At 41.9% G+C, this 23,067-nt stretch overlaps 1 protein-coding gene across 1 annotated transcript; it reads right to left on the bottom strand.

Moving 5' to 3' along the window:
• Positions 1-3,484: 3,484 nt before the first annotated feature.
• On the bottom strand, positions 3,485-21,337 carry LOC129560481 (solute carrier family 7 member 12-like). Its single transcript, XM_055432632.2, has 4 exons — positions 20,671-21,337; positions 12,462-12,593; positions 8,816-9,177; positions 3,485-3,760 (listed from the first exon to the last, which is right to left on the bottom strand). The coding sequence occupies exons 1-4, from the start codon at positions 21,335-21,337 to the stop codon at positions 3,485-3,487; spliced, it is 1,437 nt and encodes a 478-aa protein (XP_055288607.2).
• Positions 21,338-23,067: the final 1,730 nt, after the last annotated feature.

Below are 23,067 nucleotides of genomic sequence, written 5' to 3'. Positions count from 1 at the left end.
CACGACTGAAGCGACTGAGCACACACAGCCATAGGAACAGGAGACCTGTACACTAAAGAAAAAAATGGTTTTGCTTCCTTTCCTCTTCCACTTTCTTAAGAAATAATTTTATTTACTTAATTTAAATTTTATTTATTTATGATTTATTTATTTAATTAATTTTGTGCTGGGTCTTCGTTGCTATTTAGGCTTTTCTCTGGTTGTGGTGAGTGCTGGCTACTTTTTAGTTCTGGTGTGGACTCCTCCCAGCGGCATGCAGGTGGTGTGCAGACTTCTCCCCGCGGTGTGTGGACCTCTCCCCGGGGCGTGTGGATTTACCCCGTGGTGTGTGGACGTCTCACTGTGGTGGCTTTTCTTGTTGCGGTTTCCGGGCTCCAGAGCACAGGCTCTACAGCTGTGGTGCATGGGCTTCGTTACTCCCACATGGCATGTGGGATCATCCCAGATCAGGGATCAATCTTGCATCTTCTGCGTTAGCCAGCGGATTCTTTGCCACTGAGCCACAAGGGAAGCCCCAATTAATTTTTTTTTAAATGGGAGTTAATTGCTTTACAATGCTGTGCTGATTTCTGCTGTGCAACAATGTGAATCAGCTGTAAGTATACATATATCTCCTTCCTTTAAGTCTCCCTCCCATCCACACCCCCAACCCACCTCTCTAGGTTGGCATAGAGCAGGGAGCTGAGTTAGTGAGGCATATTTTAATACATCTTTGGAAGACACAAAGATTCCTGCTCCTGTTGCTGCACTCAACATTAAAATGTTTTCAAGGAGGAATCCTATTGCCTTCAGGAGTTGCATGCTTTGACCTTTTGCACCCCCCTCCATTTTTTAAATCCTGAAAAATAATTTTAAAATTTCATGTGAATTACTGTGTTTTTACATTTTCCTTTCATATTCCTGGAAGGCACCCCAAACAGCGATATTCCCTTAATTTCACCATCTCAGCCTTCCGCAAGCATTTTATTATTAAACCTTAGTTGGTTTAAAAAATGATTGACTTGCAAATTGTTATAGGATGTTGTGCCTCTTTGAAGACCAGAGTTAAAATGTTTCTCATGTTATTATTTTTTTAATGACTTAGGCCAGTGAAAAAGTTAGTCACGGCTAATTAAGAAAGGAAGATTTCAAAAGTTCTGGGTGGAGAATATCTGCTCCGGAGGTAGAGCAATGATATTATTTAACTCTGAAATAGTTCTTTGTAGATAAGTATCTCAGGAAGAAGTTGTAGTTTAAAGGAAAGAATGTAAGTTTTGCATTCAAGTCAGCAGAGGTTTGAATTCCACTCTGCCATTTACCTGCAGCATGGTTTTCAGCAATTTTTTTTTTCAAGAATCCACATTTCATCATCCATGAAATGAGGATAACACTTTAATATTGTAGGATCAGTTCCATAGTTTTGAATGAGATAATATATGTGACATACTTACGGATTTCCTCACATATTAGAGATAATTACTCCACAGTTAGGATTAATTAGAATATCTTTATTGAATACCAGTCTAGTATTAAATTTATGTAAGGCTACTACTCTTCCCCTAATATATATATGTGTTAATGTAGCCAATGTGTATTTATTCATTAATTCAAACATTTTTCCCTGCCCTAATTTGGTCGCAGGATCAGCCTTAGAGAAATTAAGGTGTGCTGATGTTTTGTCCGTTTCACCCGTGTTATATAAAGGAGCCAAAGGTGACCCCTGCATATGGGACTCTAGGTTGCCTGGTTCCTCACAGCAGGCTAAGGCCCATGAGCCCTAAAGCCAGCAAGCACCAAACTCAAGTTTTTAAACGTTCGATTGCTTAACACATCCCCTAAGAAAGGATATGTTTCACCATTTAGAACTTGCCTGCTTTGCATGCCCCTTGAAACTGCACAGCACATCCGTTAGCCACAAGTAAGATAAGCTGAGGGCAATAAAGTCCCCCCCATCACTGCTGCCCTTGGGGGCTCTTTGACCCAGAGGCTGCCTGCTGTGCAAGCCACCTGTCGGATTCGCCTTCCTCTCAGGAATTTTCTTGCTTTCCTGTCCGCCTGGATGGTGACTTGCTGTGGCCTCTGGAAAGTGTCTTGCAAAGCAGAGTATTGCCCCAGTAAGGCTTGTGTGTGCTAGCACAGGCTGCAGGCATTGCAGGCAGATTCTCTACCACTGAGCCACCTGGGACGTCCGTTCTACAACTTAACAATGTTTAAAAACAGCCTAAAGACAATAAAAGGTGCAAGGAACTCAGAAAGGTGCACTTTACTGGATATCCAGTAATCCTCCCCTCATCCCAGTTTCAAAGTCTTTAACAAGTTTTCATGTCACTGTCCCCATTTAAAAAAAAAATAGTTTTATTTTCGTTTACACTAGAAACAGAATAAGATGACACGGCCAACTTGGTGTTACCGGGCTTGAGAAGCTTTAGTGGTGTTATGTCTTTTCTTCCCTTTCACTGCCACTTAATGCATTGAATTTAGGGTCCCACAGAATTTGGGAAACATTTTGAGAAACTTCTCTTACTAGTTATGAACTTAACTGACATGGACATATTTTTGAGAGCCATGATTTAGCGTTTCCTGCTTTACACAGAGGCCTAAAATTAAAATATTTTCTTTTAATTGGTATCACTGTGAAGAGTTTAGACCAGTGAGTAGGAAGCAATCCGTTCCGTTCGGTTCCGTCGCTCAGTCGTGTCCGACTCTTTGCGACCCCGTGGACTGTAGCCTACCAGGCTTCTCCATCCATGGGATTCTCCAGGCAAGAATACTGGAGTGGGTTACCGTTTCCTTCTCCAGGGGATCTTCCCGACCCAGGGATCGAACCCAGGTCTCCCGCATTGGCGGCAGACGCTTTAACCTCTGAGCCACCAGGTAAGCCCAAGGAAGCAATAATATTTATTAATATAAATTTCAAATTTACAATATTTTCTGTTAGTTCTGCAGATACACCTTACATTCATTCATTCAACACATTAACTGGCTGCTATATACTAAGCACTGTTCACCAACAAACTTCTCTTCCTGGCAATGATTCTTTGTTTTGTTTTGTTTGCTTGCTTATTTGTTCATTTATTTTATTGATATATAATTGACGTACAACATTTTATTAGTTTCAGGTATACAATATGATAATATATCAAGTGTACAGGATTATAATATTTTCTATACATGGAAATAGGCAGTAATTAAGTGATTAAGTCATAGTATGCCTTTTTAACTTTGTGTGTGTTTGTGTGTGAATGCATTCATTTAAAATTTCTGACCAGGAAAAAAGTGGTGACAGACATATTGGACACTAGGGAGCCAAAGCTTTAATTACAAGGAAAATAATTTGAACTGTAAAGAATCTGAGTACATAACTGAGTGGGAGGTAAATCTTATATGTGTAGCTGGGAACTGGGCAGGAGGTAGAAGGCTTTGTGTTTATGAGTGCATAGCTTAAAACAGAGTTTACCTTTAAAAATGTATTCATTCACTAAAAATTTTACATTACAAAATTTATTTACAAAAATATTTCTTTCAGATCACTTTTTTCTGTTGAAATGCCTTCATTGTGGTCTTCAGGTGGTGAAACATTAAACAGTAATTGTAAATAACAGGTGACTTTGACAAAACTCACAGATTGTTGACTAAGATGAACATGAATCCAGTAACACAAGAGCCCACTGAATATAAAAATAAGCCCATAGACATGCTCCATTTTAGGAGTTTTAATCAATGGCGTCAAAATCAGAAACAAAGATATAGCTATGGATCCAAATATAAATGGCAGAGGCACCTGAAAGTTAAAAAAAAAAAAAGTAAGATTAGTGATGACATTGTCTAAAAGTTTCTATAAACAACATGAGAAAAATCTCTTTCTTTTGGAGCAAATGTTTCCAAACACCAGAGAGAAAACTACAAATATATTTTCAAATATATTTAGAGGGAGAGTGTCAGTATTACATTATAAAAAGTAAATTGAAGGCAGACTTAATGGAAAAAAGAAAAACTATTTAACTTTATTCATTTTATACTCATCAAGAATGCCTAGTCTAGCCATCAGATATTATCATTTATTTACTAAGATTAATGCTTTATTTTCAAGCATAGAAAAAATACATTTAAGCATTATCATCATAGATAAAAATCAGCTGTGTCATCCTAGTATTAGTCATTGAAGCACTTCTACTTTTGGGAATATGGAAACCTAGTCATGTCATAACTGTAATATTTGTTTATAATGCTTCTTTAATGGCATATGTGCCAGTCTTTCTTAGTGGAGCATCAAGTAATAGAAATAGCAGGAACGCTAGAATCAGAAAAGTCTGGTTAGAAATGTAACCTCTGGTATTTTAATTGCTCATTCTTTTGAGAAGTATTCACTGCAATTCTGAATGGCACGTGCTGTGCTATGGATTACTGTTATAGTTGTTTAGTTGCTGTGTTTGACTCTTTGCAACCTCATGGGGCTATAGTCCGCTGGGCCCCTCTGTCCATGGCATTTCCCAGGCAAGAGTACTGGAGTGGGTTGCCATTTCCTTCACCAGAGATATTTAAAACGGATAAAGAAGTTTCTTTTCCAGGGAGCTTAGTGCCAGAATCTAGCAGTGTAACTGGTCTACCTACTTAATCTGATCTTCAGACCCATTTGCAGAGAACAGCCAGCAGGTGGCTCCCCAAGTCTCTTTGGTGGTCTCTCCAAGGAGACCCCAAACACTGCATAGTGAGATCCTCAGGGCCCCACCCGACCCCAACCCCTGAAGGAAGGATGTGGTGGGTCAGCAGGTGCTAAGGGATAAATATGTTCAGGGGTTTTCAATCAAATATTCGTGAAATATGTGTGTTTTGTGTGGAGAAGGAAATGGCAGCTCACTCCAGTATTCTTGCCTCAAACATCCCATGGACGGAGGAGGCTGGCAGGCTACAGTCCATGAGGTTGTAGAGTCAGACACGACTGAGTGACTAAACACACACACACACCATTTAAAGTCTGAGTTTCAAAAAAAAAAAAAGGGTCCTCTTAGACCCATTTGCAAAATGAGTTTTTTCTGGTCTTCTAAAGTCTTTGTCAGAATTGCATACAGTGTAATTCAGTAGACTGTGCTCAACAAAGTAGCATTTCTTAATTAACCTTATAAAAATAATTTGTATACTTGTTACTCTTCTATGGGACTAAGAAGATTCTTGATGAAAAGATTCATCTTTATTTTTCTGAACTGCCTGGTAAAGTAACTGAAACACAGCAGGTAGTCCCTGCCTATTTGTTGAGTAAATGGAAGACTGAAATCCAAGATACGTTCCCTCTTTTCAGCATGAAGCGTGGCCAAGAGGGATCCATTCTAGGGGGAGGAAAGTCAGGATTGTCTAAACTAGTGTTTCTTAAAATAGGATCAATCGACATCTCTGCATAAGAATCCCCAAGATAATTGATAAATACATAGATTCCTAAGACCTGACTAAGATCTAGTAAATTAGAACCCCACGGGTGAGTCTGGGAATTCAGATTTCAGTAAACATACTCAAGTGGTTTTAAATGGCGACCCACTCCAGTGTTCTTGCCTGGAGAATCCCAGGGACGGGGGAGCCTGGTGGGCTTCCGTCTATGGGGTCACACGGAGTCGGACACGACTAAAGTGACTTAGCAGCAGCAGCAGTGTGAAATAAGGGACTAATCATTTTATTTTCCACACAATCTCTACTACCAGGAAGTATCTTAATTTTACTGACCACTGGATTATAATTATAACACAATTAAAGAGTAAAACAAAGACTCCTTGGGGACCTCATCTAGTGTAGGGCATGTGGGTTGGGTCACTGGTCAGGGAATTAAGATCCCACATGCCAGGGGATGTAAGCTGGCATGCGGCAGCTAGAGAAAGCCCATGCACTGCAGTGAAGACCCAGCACAGTCAAGAAACAACAAAACAAAACAAAATATTACCAAGACTGTTTGGTACCTTTTAGGATTTACATTATAGCAAGGTATGGCTTATTTTATACCAAGGCAAAATAAATGAAAAGAAGAAAGAGAAATGAGGGAAATAAATATGGGTAAAGAATGAATTTGGCTCACAAAATGCATGCCACGTAGCCCCATATAGATTCTGGAAGCAGGCCACCAAAAGGCATAGGCTAAATCATTGTTTAGAAGAGGCCCAAGTATTCCTGATGCTAAAATCAAAGAAAATTTCCTCAGTGAATCTTTTATAGAATACAGATTTCATCACTATCTTTTCAGTAAATATAACAAAATTTTGGTTTCTGAAATTAGAACGTGTGCTTTAAACCCCATCCCTGATCCTTTCCACTAGGGTAATTTACCTAGTCTCTGAGCTCCACAATTCTCCTGAGGTTAAGTGGAGGAAAACTAAGAAAATCTATGCCAGCTGTTTGACCTGAACAGGTCATGCTCACGCCTCCTTCTAACACACTTCTTTCACTATTGCCAGAATGGTCTTTTTTTCAAATGGGAGTTTGATTTTATTTCTTTGGCATATGGTTGCTTGCACGCATGCGCAGTCGCTCAGTCGTGTCCAGCTCTTTGCGACCAGCCAGACTCCTCTGTGCGTGGAATTCTCTAGGCAAGATTACTGGAGTGGGTAGCCATTTTTACTCCAGGGGATCTCCCTGCAGGGATTGAACCTACATCTGCTGCATTGGCAGGCGGGTTCTTTACCACTGAGCCACCTGGGAAGCATATGTTTGCTTAGGTAGCTCATTACTCATACAGGGTTACCCCTCTGAGGAGCAAAAGGGAGCTGATATCTAGTTCGTGCTCTGCTCACCAGGCTCTATGTCTGGGCATGGAGCTGTGTCTGCCTAGAAGCAGGGGTGTTGTGTTATTTTTTGCACAAAGACACTTTAGGACCCTACAGTAGCCCTGCCAACATTACCTAGAGGATGGTGATTCCATTTTGTTAGTTAAGTTCAGGTTCAAAATTTTTAGAATCAACTAAACTGAGGCTTAGATTACCATTCTGTTGGATAAAATGAAGACCCTTCAAGGACACACTCAAGAAGAGAATGCCATGTCATGGGTCGTGGGTCAGCAAGGGTTGACACTGGGTCATGGACTGAGGGGATGCTTTTGAACAGGGCCAGGATTCTTCCCCCAAAAGTGTTATTGCCTAACTCTGAAAGATGATGAAAAGGATAACATTTATCTTCCTCATAAAAAATCAGTTTCAACATTATAGTCTAGAAAAATCAAACCAAACGCACCCCATAGGGCCAATTACACATTCAGTTCAGTTCAGTTGCTCAGTCGTGTCTGACTCTTTGTGACCCGATGAACCACAGCATGTCAGGCCTCCCTGTCCATCACCAACTCCCAGAGTTTACTCAAACTCATGTCCATTGAGTCAGTGCTGCCAACCAACCATCTCATTCTCTGTCGTCCCCTTCTCCTCCTGCCTTCGATCTTTCCCAGCATCAGGGTCTGTTCCAATGAGTCAGTTAATTACACATTAGTAAATTATGAAAAAGATGGGAATACCAGACCACCTGACCTGCCTCTTGAGAAACCTGTATGCAGGTCAGGAAGCAACAGTTAGAACTGGACATGGAACAACAGACTGGTTCCAAATAGGAAAAGGAGTATGTCAAGGTTGTATATTGTCACCCTGCTTATTTAACTTATATGCAGAGTACATCATGAGGAATGCTGGGCTGGAAGAAGCACAAGCTGGAATCAAGATTGCTGGGAGAAATATCAATAACCTCAGATATGCAGATGACACCACCCTTATGGCAGAATGTGAAGAAGAACTAAAGAGCCTCTTGATGAAAGTGAAAGGGGTGATGAAAAGGTTGGCTTGAAGCTCAACATTCAGAAAACAAAGATCATGGCATCTGGTCCCATCACTTCATGGGAAATAGATGGGGAAACAGTGGAAACAGTGTCAGACTCTATTTTTTTGGGCTCCAAAATCACTGTGGATGCTGATTGCAGCCATGAAATTAAAAGACGCTTACTCCTTGGAAGGAAAGTTATGACCAACCTAGATAGCACATTAAAAAGGAGAGACATTACTTTGTCAACAAAGGTCTGTCTAGTCAAGGCTATGGTTTTTCAAGTGGTCATGTATGGATGTGAGAGTTGGATGATGAAGAAAGCTGATCACCGAAGAATTGATGCTTTTGAACTGTGGTGCTGGAGAAGACTCTTGAGAGTCCCTTGGACTGCAAGGAGATACAGCCAGTCCATTCTAAAGGAGATCGACCCTGGGTGTTCATTGGAAGGACTGATGCTAAAGCTGAAACTCCAATACTTTGGCCACCTGATGTGAAGAGTTGACTCACTGGAAAAGACTCTGATGCTGGGAGGGATTGGGGGCAGGAGGAGAAGGGGACGACAGAGAATGAGATGGCTGGATGGCATCACCGACTCTGTGGACATGAGTTTGAGTGAACCCCGGGAGTTGGTGATGGACAGAGAGGCCTGGCGTGCTGTGATTCATGGGGTCGCAAAGAGTCGGGTACGACTGAGCAACTGAACTGAACTGAAGCTGGGAAATGGAGGTCTTGTTCATATGTTTCATGATTGGTTAGAAGCATCCCATATGGAATAAAAAAGGCTTCCCTGGTCCCTCAGATGGTAAAGAATCCGCATGCATTGCTGGAGACCTGGGTTTGATTCCTGGGTTACGAAGATCCCCTGGAGAAGGAAATGGCAACCCACTCCAGTGTTCTCTCCTGGGAAATCCCACGGACAGAAGAGCCTGGTGGGTTGCAGTCCATGTGGTTGCAAAGAGTCGGACATGACTGAGTGACTATCACTTAATATAGAATAAAAATTATATTCTTAAAAAGAGAATAGAAGTTTAATATTAAGTTTTTAGACTTGATTTACCTTGTAAGGTCTAGGTAGATTGGGTTCCTGGTACCTTAGTTTAAGTAAACCTATCATATGTAGCCCTCTTAAAAACCATAATGCTAATCCTGAATACCTTATTAAATTGATTAAATCTGAGGTTATAATAACAATGGACGTTAAGATGATTATCTGGCTAACAGCCATGGTTGGACAGGAGTGGTTATTGAGCATTGAGAAGATCAAAGGCAGTTGTCCTTCTTGGCTTGCTGTGTAGATCATCCTTGATGCTGAAAGCACTGTACAGCACATGGTGCTAAATACTGAAGTTGAAATTCCAAAAGAAATGACCCATTGCATGGAAGGAATTATTTTGTCCGTCCAGGTGAGAGCAACAGCATCTACAAAAGTTTTAGAAAAATTTCAAAATGGTCAGTCCCTTTGCTTGATTGAAATTATGGCAATATTTCTTCACTTCCTTCTGCATCCATGCCCTTTGTAATAAATCATGTAGCTTATTCTAAGAAAGGGAGTCTTTTTACTTATTCTTGAATACAGTTTGACCTTGTGGTCTGTTTTGGCCAGTAGAATGCATTGGAAGGGGTATTTGGCCCCTGCATTTCAAACTTTCTTAAGACTAACTTTTGCCTAAGATTTGGGAGGCACTTTTCCGCACTTTTCAGGGCTCAAAGTGTAGTGAAGTGAAAGTAAAGTGCGTGTTAGTCGCTCAGGTGTGTCTGACTCTCTGGCCCAATGGATGGTAGCTGGCCAGGCTCCTCTGTCCATGAGATTCTCTAGGCAAGAATACTGGAGTGGGTAGCCATTCCCTTCTCCAAAGGATATTCCCAACCTAGGGATCGAATCCAGGTCTCCTGCACTGCAGGCGGATTCTTTACCATCTGAGCCACCAGGGAAGCCCAAGCGTATTGAACTTAGAATCAGTCTTATTAGTGGGACATCAGGCAGGAGATCGGCATCTAAATCAGGCAGAGGGGAGTGAGATAACACTGTGGGGGAGGCAGAGAGTATCTGTTCTGGAAACAGTAAGCTGCTTAGAAAGGCTGTTGTGTGGCAGCGGTGTATGTGTGCACAAAGAGACAAGAAATGAGGATGGAAAGTTAGGCTTCGGTCAGATCTCGGAGAATCTGCCACGGTCAGCTTAGGAGCCGACACTTGGTCTGAAGGAAGGTGATGATGGGGTGAGCGTGCGCTTAGGAGGAGACATAAGAAAACAAGATGGCAGAACACTTAAGCAGGGAGGTGACATATATTTGTGTTTTATAGAGCCCCACTCTTTGCGACCCCATGGACTGTAGCCCTCCAGGCTCCTCTGTCCATGGGATTCTCCAGGCAATAATACCGGAGTGGGTAGCCATTCCCTTCTCCAGGGGATCCTCCCAATCCAGGATTGAACCCAGGTCTTCTGCACTGCAAGCAGATTCTTTACTGTCTGAGCCACGAGGGAAGCCCCTCATAGGATTATTTCTTGAGATTGAGCGGAGGCTGGATAAAGAAGAAAGTTAGAGATGAGGGTGTACATTTGGAGGTTGTTGCTGCAAATGAAGTGAGGAGAATAGGGGCCTGGGCACTGGGGGTGGGAGTGAAGGGGAAAGGACACCTGGAGAGATGAGAGTGAGTGGGTCTTCACGGAACTGGCAGACTGGTTTGGAAGTGGGGTGAAAGGCAAATTGCAGCCCTCCCCTTCAGTTGAATAGTGAAAAGAATTCTCCTTCAGCATGTTGCTGTAGTCCTGTGAGACCAAATTGTGGCAAGGAGCACGTTTTTTGTTTACTTTTAAAAATTTATATTTGTCTTTTCCTTTTAGAATCAACACACTATTTTTATATTCGTCTCAGAGAAGATGCAGAAATACATCTTTTGGTGTTTTTGAGCCATGTAGAGATTTTGGGTTTTTTTTTATGAATTTCAAAGCTTCTGGTTTTGGAGAAGGCTTTGAGTGCAGACGACAGCGCAGAACTCCGGTTCAGAGGGGCAGCACAGCAGACTGATCCTTTGTGACCTCTGCCTCGAGAGCACACCCAGGACAGGGGATTCAGGCCACTGGAGGGACACCATTAGCCCCTCCATGACCTCACACACTGCACGTGGTTGTAAGCCCCTATGCCTGTCTGTATGTACAGCTTTTTTGTAGTCTGTGTTTTTGTTGATGTGTTATTTGACCTTTATCCAGAATATTTGAAGAGCTAGTCACTCTCAATAAGTGAATTCTCTAGATAACCAAACTTCTTTCATGAATAACTATTTTTTAAAAATTAAAATTTGGGGGAATTTTTCCAATGTATTTCAAATACTACTCTGCCTTTTTTTAAAGTAAAATGAACATAATTTAACATTTTTTTTGGGAAAAAGACCCAATGTTGTCATTAAAAATCATCAGTTAATTCTGTGGAAATATAATTATCTAGTATTAGAAAAAGGATTTTTTCCTGATCATAAGTATAAGATGCTAATTGTGGAAAATATGAACAGTATAAAAAAGAAATAAAAATTTCTTATAATCTTACCATTCAGATGGCACCATTTACTATTAACTTTTTATTGTATTTCCATTTAGTCATGTCTATGTGTGTATGTTTGGAGAAGGCAATGGCAAGCCACTCCAGTACTATTGCCTAGAAAATCCCATGGATGGAGGAGCCTGGTTGGCTGTAGTCCGTGGGGTCGCTAAGGGTCGGACACGACTGAGCGACTTCACTTTCACTTTTCACTTTCACACATTGGAGAAGGAAATGGCAACCCACTCCAGTGTTCTTGCCTGGAGAATCCCAGGGACGGGGGAGCCTGGTGGGCTTCCGTCTGTGGGGTCACACAGAGTCGGAAACGACTGAAGTGACTTAGCAGCAGCATGTGTGTATGTTATAACATTATATATATTAATAAAATTTATCACCTGATGTATATTAATATGTATTCATACAATTGCTTTCTTTGCTTTGATCTCATTTGCTTATACTGACATACTCATGGTGATTGATAACATAGGTTTTGGAGTTAACATGGATTTGAGTCTGCCTTTTTCAGTTACGAGCTGGGCAGCTTTGAGCACCATACTTGGTGGAATTGGGAAGAATATATTTTTTGAAGGTCAGATCTTATAAACTGCTGTCCAGATTTACAACCCATTGCTAGCAATAACCTGGACAAGAAGCAATCTTTTATCATGAGAAGAGCATGACTGAAATCTACATTTGAATCTTAGTAAGTTTGCTCATTACTTAGCTCCCAGGCACCACAGTTTCCTCATCTGAAAAAAGAAGGCGATGCTGCCTGTTCCGAATGGCTGTTCCGAGGGTGGTTATCAGGGTGCGCCCTGAAGAGTGGAGCGTCTCCTAACAGAGTCTCCTCTTTGCCCTCTCACTTCGCCGGCTCCTGTCTCTCGTCTCTCTCCTCTGGGCCCCACTCCTTCTCTTCCACCTCCTCCTCCTCTGTCTCTTTCCAGGTCTTACTGCTCACAGGCTTCTACCCTTTGATTTTGCTCTTTTAGCATGGACTCACCTTTCATAGATTTTTAGATGACTGTTTTTCCTTTCCTTAGAAAAACCAAAGGAAGCCATTACATTTGTACTCTTACGGGTGTACTGAACAAATCAGTTATACAGAGGAGTCCTTGTTTACTCAGAGTAGAAGTAGTGACTATTTCCTCTTTGTCTAGATACGTTCATACCTGCAGAGACGATTTCCTTGGGAGTCAAAACTGCCAGGTAGGATACATTAGCCAGTAAGTAGACCACAGCCACCACGGGAAGACCAGTAATCAGAGATTTGGGAATGTTCTTACCAGGATTTTTTATCTCTCCTAAAAAACACAAATAAACTCATCAGAAAAGGACGTACTATGAGACTTTTGAAGACTTTGTGATAAAATGTATGCAAGAGCATTCATATATCTGTTGTTTCCTCAGCTGCTTCACTGTTTCTACGTTGGTCCTGTGCAAATTTTGCCTGAAAGTTTGGATTTCTCACCATCTTATATTAAAAATCCAATTATCCTGGTCATTTCATGATTATAGATTTACAGTGATGGAAAAGACTATATGGTACAAGCTACTGTGTACAAAATGATAAGCTATAAGATCTGTTGTACAGCACATGGAATGTAGCCAATGTTTTATCACCATAAATAGAGTATAACCTTTAGAACCCGTGAATCGTTCTGTGTACACCTGAAACGTCTACAATATTGTCAATCAACCATGCCTCAATAAAAGAGAGAAAGAAATGAAACAGATGAGAGCAGAGTAGGGAGAAAGTTTGCATTAAATGAGACAGAAACGACATTTGAGGGAAGACCTAAGGGAGGGGAGGGAGGGAGATACGAAAAGGTCTCAGTAGGGAGCCTTCTATGCAAAGGGAACAGTAAGTGCAGAAGGAAAACAACTCCCCGCCCCAACCTCGCCCAGCAACTTTTTGTGAGCACTTTTCTGTCTCTGCCTGTCACAGAGGCTCCCACCCTGTGGTATTAAAAACCCGCCATGGGGCTGAGGACATATTGGGCTGTGCCTGCCTTTCAAACACAGAGGAAACGGCAGCATCTCACAGACGTTAAGAGACTCTCCCAAGGTCACACAGCCACTGAGTGTTGAGGGAAGGATTTGAAACCGTTTAGTCTGACACCAGGCAGGAACCACTGCGCCCTCCAGGCTGGGTGTAGCTAGATATCTTGGACCTTGGGGTGATGGGTTTCTTGGACAGAAGGTGCAGAGTCCATTTTGACAGTTACTCCCAACCTCTTGGATAGAAGTCCTCAGTTGGGAAAATGTTTGAGCTCTGATATATAATAATGTTTTCAAACCAATACCAGGAATGAGCTCAAATCACCTAACAACGTCAGTTTCTGTCAATTGCAGGGGCCTTATCTCAGGGGAGGAGACCCCGCATCAACAGTGAATTCTGGAAACTAGCATATTATCTCAAAATTCCTAGACATCATACTGTTTTTAGGGAAGTAGTTAAGAACATGGGCTCTGAAGCTAGAGGGCTCAGGGCTTGAACCTGGCCCTAACCCTCACTAGTGGTTGGATCTTAGGAAACAGGCTTTGCAGTTTGCAACAAAGATTGCCGGTTCACAGATCTGTGCAAAGAAAAGATTACAGTTGTTAAAGACTGTTTGGTGTGTAGCCTGTCTCTTCATCCCACCTGAGATATGTCATTTTTTCCCCCTTTCTTTCAGAAGTAGTGGTTCTCTCGTCATCTCTTTCTCTCAAGCAAACGGACCTCCAAGGAAGTTCCTTTCTCTCCCTTACTCTCCCAAGCAAGCTTTTCTTTACCTAGGCTTAAGTGTGAATGGAATTCATCTTATGGAATATGAATGAAATAATAAGAGGAAAACAATTCAGAGCCCATTAGGCAATCAAGAGATTGCTTGAATCTACTCAAGTGGTGAAGGAAATTTGTTATAAGCCATGTAGAAGAGTCTGTCCACCCAAATTCCGACTGGGAGGAAATCAGGAGATGGTGATATGAAATCAATGTTAGGTGACTTGTGAGTTCTCTGGGTCCCCTGTTCCCATAGCAGCGGCAGGGACGGAACCAGTCTGTGCAAATGCAACCTGAAGCCTGAAGTGCTCGGATCCCATGTTCTGTCTGGAGTCTGGGCAGTGTAAGTGACTGTGTGCGCTGGCATCTCCCCGCAGCAGCTTCAGTCACTGGAGAGTGACCCTGAGCAATGACTCTATAACATGGCAGGCAGATGCTCCCCTCCTCCAGCTTTGGGGAGCAATGGCTGCTGGCTGCCCACAGCTGACCCCTTCTCCTGTGACTTGCCCTTGGTTCTTGCATGGCTCGGCAGGGATGGGTAAGCTGGCTTGCTTAGAAAAATCTACAAGTTTACTTTCTCCCCTCAGAGGCAGCCCCCAGTCGTTGATTAACTGATAAAAGGTACAAAAGTCCATCCCTAAGGCCACTGCTTGGGAACGTTTTGTATTTTTCCTACTCTAGCAGTACTGTCTAATCAAAATATACTGTGAGCCATTTATGTATTTTAAAATTTCTCGTGGCTATATAAGAGAAAAACAGGTGAAACGGAATTAATAATATATATTTATCCCCAAGCATCCAAAATGTCATCATTGCAGTATGTAACATTTGTAAAAAAACTAATGAGCTCTGGACAGTGGACAAGGTTTTGTTCATTCAAGATTTTGATTTCTGGTGTGTATTTTACATTTGTGGAGCACCTCGGTTTGACTGACTACATTTCAGATGCTCACTGGCTCCATAAGGCTGGTGGCTACCAGGCTGGGCGGTGTGGCTCTGTAGGATCTGGCTGAGGCTAGACTTCGGCTGAAACCATGTCTGCTCAGCAACTCTTCCTTCCCTGTCCTGCTTCCTTCACTCCTCACTGGGAGACCTCGCTGTCTCTGGGAGGCAGGTTCTCAACAAAGTGCTGGCACAAGGATCCCCATCTCAGGCTTTGCTTCGCATTAACCCAATATAAGATGGGAATGTTTCAAATTAAATACAGCAATGGTCAGCCCCTGACACCGTTTATTTTCTGCTAAATAATATGAATTGTGCCAGTGTCTACTTTTTATGAGAATCTGGCATGTGAGATCATCTGAAAGAACAGCCTTGTTACTTAGATTTGAAATGTAAATGAATTTTTAGATGTGCTATTTAAAGTTGCAAGTATAGGAGACATTAAGTTTATAAACCCTATTTAAGTGTTTAAGGAAATAAAATTCATCTTATATGAGGCAATATTTTAGCATTACAGGATATGAGATTAGAAAGATTTTTCAAGTCAGACATTTAAAATGTTTAAAAATTAAATACATTTAACACACAATTGAAACAGTTTAAAAGAATGAGGTTACATTCTTTAGTGAAATTTAATATGTTCAATATATTAGTCAACCACTTAATAAAGAACAAGAAAAAGTGAATTTTATGTAAAATATTTAGTTTTATATATGTGTATCATTATTTATAAGTTAATGGTTTGTGAAAACTTATGATTTTGAATTTACACTGTAAGAAAATTGACTAATAATTTTAACTCCAACTTTGGGAAGTTCTAAAACTCACATTAACATCTAACATGGAATTTCTTTTTTCTTAAAGAAGAGAAGAGTAAAAGATAAGAAAAATTTAACCTGTGCCAACTTAACAGTTCTCTCTTCTTCATCCTGAATTTTCCCCACCATAGTTCAGACAAGCAGCATCCTTTATAAAGAGTCCTTTGCGAATACTGTCTCTTGGTTCAGCCTGGCTGTTTTTAATGTGGAAAATTCCTTGTCCTCCCAAACAGATCCCAACTTTGCTCAGATCCTTAGGGCCTGGGAGTATTATCAAATGTTAAGTATGTCCAGGGAAGCAGTAGACGCTTTAGGTTGTGTTTCCTGCCATATTCCTCCTGTCTTCAGTGTGAGCTGAGACCAGGATCTCTGATTTCTAACCATAGGAGAGGGGATCTGCCTGCTTAGGCTTCCTGCTTGGTCTCCCACAAAGGGAAGGAAGCCTAGGCCTAATGAGCCTTTTTTTTCTTCCACGTGTGTACAACTTCAGTTTCTGGAGGACTAACATGGATTCTTGAGAGTGAACGAAGTCTGTCATAGATTTCCATCTTGCAGCATCTTAAGTAAGAGAATGGAATGGGTGCTCCAGGCTCACCAGTCCTCAAGAAGTCCCCCTCTCCCCCTGAAACTGACATACAGCACCCCACCCCCACATTCACAGTCTCATGATCCATGGTTTCATTTACGTGCAGTTAACCTCAGATATGCAGATGACACCACCCTTATGGCAGAAAGTGAAGAGGAACTCAAAAGCCTCTTGATGAAAGTGAAAGAGGAGAGTGAAAAGGTTGGCTTGAAGCTCAACATTCAGAAAACGAAGATCGTGGCATCTGGTCCCATCACTTCATGGGAAATAGATGGAAAAACAGTGGAAACAGTGTCAGACTTTGTTTTTTTGGGCTCCAAAATCACTGTGGATGCAGCCATGAAATTAAAAGACACTTACTCCTTGGATGGAAAGTTATGACCAACCTAGATAGTATATTAAAAAGCAGAGACATTACTTTGCCAACCAAGGTCCGTCTAGTCAAAGCTATGGTTTTTCCCGTGGTCATGTATGGATGTGAGAGTTGGACTGTGAAGAAAGCTGATAGCCGAAGAATTGATGCTTTTGAACTGTGGTGTTGGAGAAGACTGTTGAGAGTCCCTTGGACTGCAAGGAGATCCAACCAGTCCATTCTAAAGGAGATCAATCCTGGGTGTTCATTGGAAGGACTGATGCTAAATCTGAAACTGCAATAATTTGGCCACCTCATGCGACAAGTTGACTCACTGGAAAAGACTCTGATGCTGGGAAAGGTTGGGGGCGGGAGAAGGGGATGACAGAGAATGAGATGGCTGGATGGCATCACTGACTCAATGGACATGAGTTTGAGTGAACTCCGGGAGTTGGTAATGGACAGGGAGGCCTGGCGTGCTGTGATTCATGGGGTCGCAGAGAGTCGGACACGACTGAGTGACTGAACTGAACTGAACTGAACCACAATCTGAAAATATTAAATGGAACATTCCAGAAATAAGCAATTCAGAAATTTTAGGTCGCATGCCATTCTGAGTATTGTGGTGAAATCGCATGTCACCCTTCTTGTCCTTCCCAGGATGAGAATCACCCCTTTTTCTAGGATCCACGCTGTATATAAACCCAATCCCTTAGTATAGGAAAAAGCATAATATATACAGGATTCAGTATTATCCATGGTTTCAGGCAGCCACTCGGGGTCTTGGAACGAACCTGCCGTGGATAAGGGGGAATTACCGTATCTTGCAACATGCTCAATGTCAGGAGGAGGGTTTCCAAGTATGTATGTGTATTCTGTCTCTGAAAAGTTCCTCTAATAAGCAGCCACTCAGGGTGTTGCTCTGGCCAGAAGTGAATTTGTTTTGGGCAACCTTGTGTGAAGCACTGGGGGTACTAGACTTTTCAAGTCCGCTTTCAGGGCTTTGGAAGAGGAGTGGATGCAGATCTAAGCTAGTGGGGTCATTATTACTGCAGCTTTCTCTAAGGGTCAACCAAAACTGCAGCTATCTATTTTTCCTCCTAAATTCCCTTCACTAACAATGGGAATGCTGGGCAGATTATGAACTCTGAGGCTCTCTTAAATTGCTCCCAATATTAATGTGTTTTATGTGATCCTGATTTTCTAAACAGCATACCATGGTTCCTTGCAAGGATTGTTCCTTGCAAAAGTCACACAAGTCACGTTACAGAAGCAGAGACCTTTTGTCCTTTTGTAGTTGCGTGGATGGAACTCAAGTCCAACAATTCTCACTAGAGACTTCTCTGAATATCATCCGACCTGCTACTGAAGTGGCTGCACTGATGGCTTCGAGACCTAATGAAAGTGAAAGTGAAAGTCACTCAGTCGTGTCCAACTCTGTAACCCCGTGGACTATACAGTCCATGGAATTCTGCAGGCCAGAATACTAGAGTGGGCAGCCTTTCCCTTCTCCAGGGGATCTTCTCATCCCAGGAATCGAACCCAGGTCTCCTGCATTGCAGGCAGATTCTTTACCAGCTGAATCACTGCTGCTGCTGCTAAGTCGCTTCAGTCATGTCCGATTCTATGCGACCCCATGGACAGCAGCCCACCAGCCTCCTCTGCCCATGGGATTCTCTAGGCAAGAGCACTGGCGTGTGTTGTCATTTATTTCTCCAAGTTGAGCCACAAGGAGACCTAATAAAATTCCTTATTTCAGAATTAAATATAAAGATGTCTAGTGGTGCTTTTGGAGAAGGCAATGGCACCCCACTCCAGTACTCTTGCCTGGAAAATCCCATGGGCGGAGGAGCCTGGTAGGCTGCAGTACGTGGGGTCGCTATGAGTCAGACACAACTGAGTGACTTCACTTTCACTTTCACACATTGGAGAAGGAAATGGCAGCCCACTCCAGTGTTCTTGCCTGGAGAATCCCAGGGATGGGGGAGCCTGGTGGACTGCCCTCTATGGGGTCGCACAGAGTTGGACACGACTGAAGCGACTTAGCAGCAGCAGCAGCAGTGGTGCTTTGGATTCAGTGTTATTCCTTCAGAAGGCCCTGGCACAAGAATCTAGATGCAAGCTGTCTGTTCTGCTTATACTTGGTCAGGAATACGACAGCTCGGAAACTCTGAGAACCAAACCGGAGAGAGCTAGTTCTTTTTAGCTAGGATCACCCTATTTTGACATAGAAGAAGCCAGATCTCTAAATTTGGTGAGTTACTGAAGTGCGGGTTCTGATAGCCGCCCCATTCAGTTAGCCCCAAGTTCTGAACCTGCTACTGCACTCCTGGCATCAACCTTCTGCTCTGAGAGTCAGACCTTACTGAGTGACTGAGCACACACTGCAGATCTGGAAAATTTCACCGGACCTTTCGAACACAGCCATAGTCACCTAAAGTCACTCACATTTCTCTGACCAGCTCCAGTTATGACATTCTTGTCCTTAATTCAAGGTTTCACTTGTTTGATGACAAATCAGACCAGGGAGCAGGAAGAGAGTGAGGTGAGTGTTCCAAACAGAACTGCGTCTCAAGCTGCACTGTGCTGTGTCTTTAGGTAGTGATCACCATCAGGAACACCTCTGCTTGCTCCCACGCGATGCTTTTCTTTAGAAGGGGTGCTCCAACATCTGGGTATTTAATTTTGCAGAACTGATCCCCCTCCCCACCACTGACCAAATGACCTCTGGAGGATGCAGTTCCACAAGCAGTGAACTGTGAAACTCTGCCTCCATGTACATCCAGGATTTCCACTTTGCACTCAGGTACCTTTTAATGGCCAAGCTAGCAGGAAGGTGATTATGTCATAATTCATTTGTGCTAGGTAAATTCAGGTCTCATCATTATTTGAAAAGCCTTGATATTCAAAAATACATTAATTTTATAGTGAGCAATTTCAACATTACATTTGCCAATTAAAAAAGAAAATGTTACAGTACTTAAGAATCATATCAACTATGAAATTTTAGTAATCTACATGAGTGAACAAAGCATCTCATTGAGCAACATAAAAAACATAGAAAATAACATAAAAGTTTCAATAATTCAAAGATTGAGAATTTGTATAAAGGTTTTGTTTGGAATTTTATATAACTTTGGTATTTAATATATCCTTAATATTTTATATTCCTATAATTTTATAACCAAAAAGTAATATAAAGAATTATTTTCTGTTTAGTTCTTTTGTTTACTCTAGAGGGCTGTGCAAGTATTACCAAAATCTTTTGGTACCATGACGTCAGAGGGAACAGTACTGCCCTGCAGAAACAACAGTGCACATAAACAGGGAAGCATTGATATTACACCAGTCCTCATAACTGTGAAAAATGGGAAACATTTCAAGTATCCACTATTATGAAAGTGCAGCAAAGCCATTCTAAGGAATATTATGCAGCAGTTAAAAGAAAGTGTTAGGTGTCTAAGGAATACTATGGAAAGTTCTCTAAGACATACCGTGGAATCAAAATTAGGATGCAGCATTTCACCAGTGCAGTAGGGGATGTATAAAATCTGATGGTTTCATTTTTTAAAATTAACATTATATTAACATATTTCTAATATAATTGATATTTAACTCAAAATGTCTTGAAAAATTGCTAGAATAAATTACAGTAGAATCTGAGAGTGATCTTTTTCTCCGGCAAACTTTCCCCAGATTTGTTTAAAGGGGATGACCAGAAAAGTACTAAATTCCAAGTATTTTATGTAGATAATTATCTACCAAGGCTTAATGATGATTAAGCTGTGCTACTTGCATGTAGTACAGAGCAGATTCAATTCAGTTTCTCCCAAAGAAACAAATTGGATATTGTCTTTATCCAGAGGGTTGCAGACAAAACTTTATGCCTACAGCAGAAGTACGTCAGAAAGAGATTTACCTGCCATGCTGTTCAGGATTGATGTGCCAGAATACGCAAACAATCCTTGTAGGAAGGCTTCTGCAATCTGTGAGACGTCAGGAAGCTCAGCATCCAAAGCATTCTCGAACCTGGCCACATTCTCCTTTTCCCCCATCCCTATCAGCACAATCCCAGTGAGGCAAATGAAGCAGAGGACTGTCATCTTCGTCAAAGTACTGACAGTTTGAAGCCAAGCCACAGTTTGTACCCCTCGAGCATTTAGAAGTCCCAAAGACCACAAAACAGCCAATGCTAGACACCTCTTTGGTAGCTCTGGAGCTGGGCACCCAGCGTAGAAAGGCTGAATTGTATAGGTAGATAATAACAAGCTTTCAGTAGCTAGTCTTAAGGGATGAGTAAATAGTTTGATCCAAAGATTGAGGAAAGCAACGGAGGATCCAAGAGATCTTTTGAGGAAATAATACTGTGCTCCACTTATAGGGAAAGTTGTCCCCAGCTCTGCATGGCTGAGAGCAGAGATCAAAGTCAGCACTGCACAAGCCGCCCAGATACTCAGGGAGACAGCCACATTCAGTGAGGAATATTTTAATACCCCTTTCGGAGACACAAAGATTCCTGCCCCTATTGTGGCGCTTAAGATTAAAATGTTTCCTCGGAAGAATCCTATTGCCCTCAGGAGCTGCATGCTTTTGCCTTTTCCCTGTTTGTTTTCTTAATCCAGGAAAATAATTTTGAAATCTCTTGTGGATTGCTAACTCTTAAACATTCCTCTCACGATGCTTTTGTACCATGTTTTTGTGATTTAGCCATGGTCCTTATGTAAGCATTTTATTACTGCACTTAACTTGGTTTTAAAAATGATTAACTTGTGAAGAGTTCTAAAATTTTGTGACCTCTCTGAAGGCCCAAGTTAAAATGTTCCACACGTTAATTATTTAAAAATTCAGTTATGCCTGTTGACGGTTGCACAATACTCTGAATGTGATTCAGTTCACATCAGTTCAGTTCAGTTGCTCAGTTGTGACCGACTCTGTGACCCCATGAATCACAGCACGCCAGGCCTCCCTGTCCATCACCAGCTCCCGGAGTTCACTCAAACTCATGTCCATCGAGTCGGTGATGCCATCCAGCCATCTCATTCTCTGTCGTCCCCTTCTCCTCCCGCCCCCAATCCTTCCCAGCATCAGAGTCTTTTCCAGTGAGTCAACTCTTCCCATGAGGTGGACAAAGTATTGGAGTTTCAGCTTTAGCATCAGTCCTTCCAATGAACACCCAGGATCGATCTCCTTTAGAATGGACTGGTTGGATCTCCTTGCAGTCCAAGGGACTCTCAGGAGTCTTCTCCAGCACCACAGTTCAAAAGCATCAATTCTTCGGCGATCAGCTTTTTTCACAGTCCAACTCTCACATCCATACATGACCACGGGAAAAACCACAGCCTTGACTAGACGGACCTTTGTTGGCAAAGTAATGTCTCTGCTTTTTAATATACTATCTAGGTTGGTCATAACTTTCCTTTCAAGGAGTAAGCGTCTTTTAATTTCATGGCTGCAATCAGCATCCGCAGTGATTTTGGAGCCCAAAGAAACAAAGTCTGACACTGTTTGCTCTGTTTCCCCGTCTATTTCCCATGAAGTGATGGGACCAGATTCCATGATTTTCGTTTTCTGAATGTTGAGCTTCAAGCCAACCTTTTCACTCTCCTCTTTCACTTTCATCAAGAAGCTTTTAAGTTCTTCTTCACTTTCTGCCATAAGGGTGGTATCATCTGCATATCTGAGGTTATTGATATTTCTCCCGGCAATCTTGATTCCAGCTTGTGCTTCTTCCAGCCCAGCATTCCTCATGATGTACTCTGCAATAAGTTAAATAAGCAGGGTGACAATATACAACCTTGACATACTCCTTTTCCTATTTGGAACCAGTCTGTTGTTCCATGTCCAGTTCTAACTGTAGCTTCCTGACCTGCATACAGGTTTTTCAAGAGGCAGGTCAGGTGGTCTGGTATTCCCATCTCTTTCAGAATTTGAATGTGATTACTGCCACTGAATTGCACACTTCAGAGTGGTCAAAGTGGCACATTTTGTGTTCTCTGCATTTTGCCACAAGTTTTAAAGAGTCATAATTAAAAAAAAAAAACACATACAACTGTACACTCTAAATGGGTGAGTCATATGATACATGAATTATATCTCCACCATAGCATCCTTGAGGGAAGTTTTGCCCTGAATTGAACTTATTGCAATTGGAGGTAAATGAGGTTTCTATCACTCATTCCTGATGCAAGGATATTCCTAAGCATGCAATAATTGGCTGTCTGGATGATCTATTGTATAACTCGTAGTTTTGGAATTAGAGCCTCACATTAGAAAAGGAACTGAGGAATACCACACCAAGTACGTAGAACTAGCAAGT

This window comes from Moschus berezovskii, chromosome 16, assembly GCF_049115385.1.
Source record: "Moschus berezovskii isolate FMDL1 chromosome 16, NW_MosBer_1.0, whole genome shotgun sequence".
NCBI classification, from domain to species: Eukaryota; Metazoa; Chordata; class Mammalia; order Artiodactyla; family Moschidae; genus Moschus; species Moschus berezovskii.
This window is presented reverse-complemented; position numbering and strand designations above follow the sequence as displayed.

What these genes read in the sequence shown, in the direction of transcription:
- LOC129560481 (XM_055432632.2), bottom strand. Translation starts at nt 21,337, where the DNA reads ATGCAGCTCCTGAGGGCAATAGGATTCTTCCGAGGAAACATTTTAATC. An exon ending in AATCCTGAACAGCATGGCAG is followed by an intron (nt 12,594 to 20,670) that starts GTAAATCTCTTT and finishes TGTGTTTTTTAG; the next exon opens with GAGAGATAAAAAATCCTGGT. An exon ending in ATCTACCTAGACCTTACAAG is followed by an intron (nt 3,761 to 8,815) that starts GTAAATCAAGTC and finishes TTTAACTTTCAG; the next exon opens with GTGCCTCTGCCATTTATATT.